Source organism: Copidosoma floridanum, unplaced genomic scaffold (assembly GCF_036245765.1).
Source record: "Copidosoma floridanum isolate Cflo_tuat_1 unplaced genomic scaffold, Cflo_Japanese_pri ptg000006l, whole genome shotgun sequence".
In the NCBI taxonomy this organism is placed as follows: Eukaryota; Metazoa; Arthropoda; class Insecta; order Hymenoptera; family Encyrtidae; genus Copidosoma; species Copidosoma floridanum.
In genome coordinates this window covers 2,409,480-2,414,442 of record NW_028321883.1, presented here as the reverse complement: position 1 = coordinate 2,414,442, position 4,963 = coordinate 2,409,480, and the positions used below count along the sequence as shown (strand labels likewise).

Below are 4,963 nucleotides of genomic sequence, written 5' to 3'. Positions count from 1 at the left end.
CTAGAACCAACATTATGTAATTGACATTGAAATTACATATTTAATCAACACAATAATAATAGCTGCTATACCTAAAAATTTTTTACAACAAAAGACGGAAAATAAATGTTTAGGGAGTTTTATGTAAGTTTTCTTGTGCCTTCGAAGATTATAATTATTGTACAGATAGATAAAAATATCGATCAGAACAGCTTAATCATTTCTTGGAAAAAAAAAACTAAAAATTAATGAAAATTATGTATAAGGATTTTATTTCATATCCTAAGAAATTATTTTATTATTATAAAATTCCGAAATAGCCATGCTAACGATAAGTATCAGCTTAGGAAATTATTTCATATAATTAGTATTAAAAAAATGTATTTTGATGTATAGGGTAAAAAGGGTTTGTTAATATTATTTATGAATTTCAATAAAACATAAATAAAAAGAAAATAAACTAGAATGATGAATCACGATAAAAAAAAAATTGGCCGACAGTTGGAATCGATCCTCAGATAGCAAAACAAGAACAATGGTGGCATAAGCCCTTACTACCTTAGCTATCGATACTTTGAGGGTAGAAGATCTTAAAGTCACATATGTTCATCGATAACATCTAGGGCTTGTCCTACAGTTCATAACAATTATGATGAGGAAAAATAATTAACCAGTGGTTATAGCTGAACTGCCATCCTTAAAAAAATTAGCTGAACATTTTTATAAAATAAAACTAGATTTCAAATTAAGTATTAACGTACGGAAAAAAAAAATTTTTTGATATCAAATTCTGTGCATATAATTATGAGCATTTAGTTTCACGATTTAATTGAATGTAAGATTGATAGATAACATTCAAGCAAGAGCGAGAGAGCAAGAGTCAGTTAAATATATATAGCATATACTCGGTTGCAGTCAAAAGAGAAAAATTCATGTCGTCGCTTGCTTTGGCTGTGCGCTCAGATATATAGCTATAGTCACCATTTCCACTCCTCTCCTCGTATAGGCACACATTCGGTATACCCCTTCTACGTGTCGCCAAAATGTGCGCCTATATGCTCATTTCCACGCGAATCCACTTCTCTTCTTGTAGGCGCACGCTCTTCGATACGAGTCTCGCACTCTCGAAAAATGTGCACCTTGGTTCGACGGCTGGCTGCGGCGGGTCGCCCTGATCAGTGGAAAAAAGTTGTCTCACGCCGTAGCATTGGCGTTAGCAATCTCTCTACTTATCTCTGCTCAGGAGTATTATTTAAAAAAAAAAAACATACCACACGTAATAGGATGTGTAGATGGTACTCACATAAGAATTGATAGGCCCAAAGAAAAGCAAGACAGTTACTATAACAGAAAAGATTACTTTTTAATTTAAGCTCAAATTGTATGTAATCATAAAAACCAAATAATAGATTTTCTAGTTGGATTTCCTGGCTCTGTACACGATTCTAGAGTTTTCAAAAACTCTCAACTCTATGAAAGAATAACGACGAATAACATTGGTGAGTTTATTTATAATTTTAATTATAACTAATAAATTTTAATGCAAACTGCCACGCTTTCAAAAATTAATTAAAACTTTTTTTCAGATGGTTTATTGTTGGGGGACAGTGCGTAACTAAGGATGAAAAATTTACTGACCCCTTATAAAGACAATGGTCATCTACAAGCTTACCAAACTAAGTTTAATGTGCATTTTTAAAGTGCCAAGTGGATGTAGAACATACAATAGGAATCCTCAAACAGAGGTTAGAATTGTGCATCTCAAAGTGTTTGAGTTAACAATGCTTATTTAAGTTTCAATAATTTTGTTGTAATGTTTTGATTTCAGATTTCGTATACTGTACCATTGCAGATTGAAGCCAGGTATTAGAAGATTAATTGTCATAAGAACATGTTTTATTTTGCACAATCTAGCGCTTCTTCTTGGGGAAGAATTACTAGAAAGGCCTCTAGAAAGTACATGCGAAGGAAAATTCTATACTTCAAATCCGAATGACTCATCTGAAGAAGGGTACGAAGAAGAAATAATTCAAGAACGAGAGGAGATTGCACAGAGATTCATGAGTTAAAACAAACTATATATATATTGTACTTTAAAATTTATTAAAGTTAAAGCTTACATGTACTAATGCACTAGATCACAGGAAGTTTCCTTAATATTAATTTTTTTGTACTTACATGATCACTGTAGTTAACGTTTTAAACGTTTTAACTTTTGGAAACAAGAAACATTACATCTAGTATTACATTACACCTATAATATCACAAAATTTAATTAAATAAATTATATTAAAGTAGTAATTATGTTCGACAGAAGTGTACGAACAAAAATATTAGGCACATTTTATAACAATATTTCCCAAGTCTCAACAGTATTAAAAAAATATTAAATAGTATGAGTATTAAGGTTCTGAATCGAATTGAGCATTGAGAAATTGTGCTTTATATTTTTGAATTTTTAAATTGAGCTTAATTTTTTTCAAACGCAAAATCTCATCGTCTCTTTTCTGCTTCCTATCATTATCTTCTTTTTTTAACTCGAAATATCTATATTTTCTTTTCAGATTTTCTTCGTGACGTTGCTCTTTCATTTGATTTTGAGATTTAGTCAAATTAACTTTGAACTCTTTGGTACTATTGGAGGGTGATGTGACATTTCTAAAAAATTTCAAATGAATTAAAAAACACGGGATATAATTTTTATAACTAAATGAGATGTAAAATTTACGTTGATGTGTCGTTTTCATTTTCAAAATTTTTGTTTTCTGAATGATTCTCTATATTGTCGCAAAAATTTTTAAAATTTGGGCCGACTAAGACGGGTGGATGTATCGCATCCTTTTGCCCAAAGACTTCTTGCATCTCTCTAAAAAATAAAGTATCTGTATTGAGAGTATTTGATATTAAAGTATATGTATTACTTACTTGAAAAAGGGCACATCCAATCTACCAGCTCCCGTTTTTTTAGCACTTTTGTTGTCAACTTTGGCTTTGTATGATGCTTCTAAATATTTCATTTTGTTTGTGACTTGGTCTACAGTAATTTTGTATCCATGCTTATCAAACAATTTGTCGGCGATTTGTTTGTGCATGGCTTTTTTTGTTTTAATAGCTCGTTCATTGTACAAAATCTTCTTTTCTCCATATATACTTAACAACAATTTTATCATTGGAACTGTCCAATCAATTAACATAATACTGCTGCCACATAACTCAATTACTGTAGGAACACTCGTAGAAGCTTGTGAGTGTTCAACTTGTATCGATTCGTTAGCTTCAGTATCTTTGTTTTAATCTTGACATTCATTTGCTGTTTGATTTATTTCGTCATACAGCGACAAAAACCAAACATTTGGAGATTTGTTTCGGTCTAAAATTTTATAGGTTAGAAAATATATTATCGATAACCATGAATGAAAATTATTAAACCTTTAATACCTTGCGTTGGGAGAAAATCATACGATCCTTCCACCTCTATGACTTCCAAATCTTTGTAGCAAGCGTGATCAACAAAGAGGTGCTCAGTTATTTGAAGACCGCAATTACCACAGTGTGTAGGCAAAAGCCTTGTAGAATTGATAGAGTCACCCTTGTAATTATACAATTATTACGTTTTGTAATTAAAATTATTTATTGTTATCAATTAAAACAAAATTTTTTTACCATGGTTTTGTTTCTCGTTCGTTAGTAACACCTCTCTGCTGCTGACAGCTGACACTCTGTTTACTTTTTGCACTTACCTAACCTAACGTGTGCAAATACATTCTCGGGGACAGTCAGAGTCTCTCGGAGACACTCGGAGAAGAATACTTGTTCATTCCATTCTCGGAGACTCCCAGAGTCTCTCCGAGTGTCCCCGAGAATCAGCTTGAACAAACCTAATATATGCAAATCGCTAGAGCTGAGTGCGCTCGATGAATTCGATTTACATCGATCATTCGCGTACCGTTCCTTATTCCTATGTTTTGATGTATCTATGTATACCTAGGCTGTAACCGTGTAACCATAGAGGTATAAGAATAGAGGGGAAAAGCGCTATACTAGCATAGAGATATTATAGATAGAGTAGGCAAGCCACCGATTCTTCTGTAAGTGGCAGCGTTAACACGATAAAAAGAGATGTAACATTGAGCTACCTTTCTATCTCTCTCTGTGCTCGCTGCTGATTGGCTGATGTTTTACGTATATGTGGGCATAGGCAATCAGTAGCGACCACAGAGAGAGAGATAGAAAGGTAGCTCGATGTTGCATCTCTTTTTAACGTGTCAACGCTTGCACTTCCAGGCTTGCCTACTCTATCTATAATATCTCTATGTATACTAGCCCATTAGCGGCAGCGACAGCATAACTAAGTGTAACGGGGCATCTGTCCTTGTTGCCAAAGCCACGTTATTGGCTACTTCTTCGTCCTGAATCCTACAGTTGATTCAATCTCATGTATGACTCGACCAATAACATAACTGCCAGACAAAGACAGATGCCTCGTTACGTAGCGAATTCTGCTGTCGCATATCACGCCCCCTTTTCTCCTCTATTCTTATACCTCTATGCGTGTAACGCCTGTAACTACAACAACTAACGAGTGCATAGTATGCTAATGGACTGGACCGATGGACTGGACAGAACGAATGGACGGCCACTGACGTATGAAATGGACGTGATGCCAGCTTTTACTGGCTTCTAGGCTGATCATAATATGATAAAATAATTAAATGATTAATTACATTTTTTGAATTCTAAAATATTTGTGTCTACTGTAATTATAGTGCCATTTACGTTTTTGTGAAAGGTATTACAATTAAATTGTTTTCTCTCAAAGAAACATAATGTTTGAAGTGCATATTGTTTTACTGTGATATATGTGTCAAATTTAATTGTTTGTTTGCTCACTGTTATTCCAGGATAAAAGTATTTTAAATACAAGTGACAATTTTCAAATAGAGCAAGTTATTTGAACAAATGTAGTCTTTTGTCTCATAATGTT

General features: G+C 33.3%; 1 protein-coding gene and 1 long non-coding RNA gene across 2 annotated transcripts; one reads left to right on the top strand and one right to left on the bottom strand.

The window, feature by feature from the left end:
* The first annotated feature begins 1,350 nt into the window (after positions 1-1,350).
* Positions 1,351-2,063, top strand: LOC149375495 (uncharacterized). Its single transcript, XR_016293710.1, has 3 exons — positions 1,351-1,478; positions 1,566-1,724; positions 1,808-2,063. It is a non-coding gene; the product is annotated as an uncharacterized LOC149375495 (long non-coding RNA).
* A 318-nt stretch (positions 2,064-2,381) lies between these two features.
* Positions 2,382-3,177, bottom strand: LOC149375494 (uncharacterized). Its single transcript, XM_089598514.1, has 4 exons — positions 2,905-3,177; positions 2,708-2,845; positions 2,465-2,637; positions 2,382-2,389 (listed from the first exon to the last, which is right to left on the bottom strand). Exons 1-4 carry the CDS (start codon positions 3,171-3,173, stop codon positions 2,382-2,384), a joined length of 588 nt encoding a protein of 195 aa, XP_089454640.1. The 5' UTR covers positions 3,174-3,177.
* Positions 3,178-4,963: the final 1,786 nt, after the last annotated feature.

What these genes read in the sequence shown, in the direction of transcription:
- LOC149375494 (XM_089598514.1), bottom strand. Translation starts at nt 3,173, where the DNA reads ATGTTAATTGATTGGACAGTTCCAATGATAAAATTGTTGTTAAGTATA. An exon ending in TTGGATGTGCCCTTTTTCAA is followed by an intron (nt 2,846 to 2,904) that starts GTAAGTAATACA and finishes TTTATTTTTTAG; the next exon opens with AGAGATGCAAGAAGTCTTTG. An exon ending in AATGAAAACGACACATCAAC is followed by an intron (nt 2,638 to 2,707) that starts GTAAATTTTACA and finishes GAAATTTTTTAG; the next exon opens with AAATGTCACATCACCCTCCA.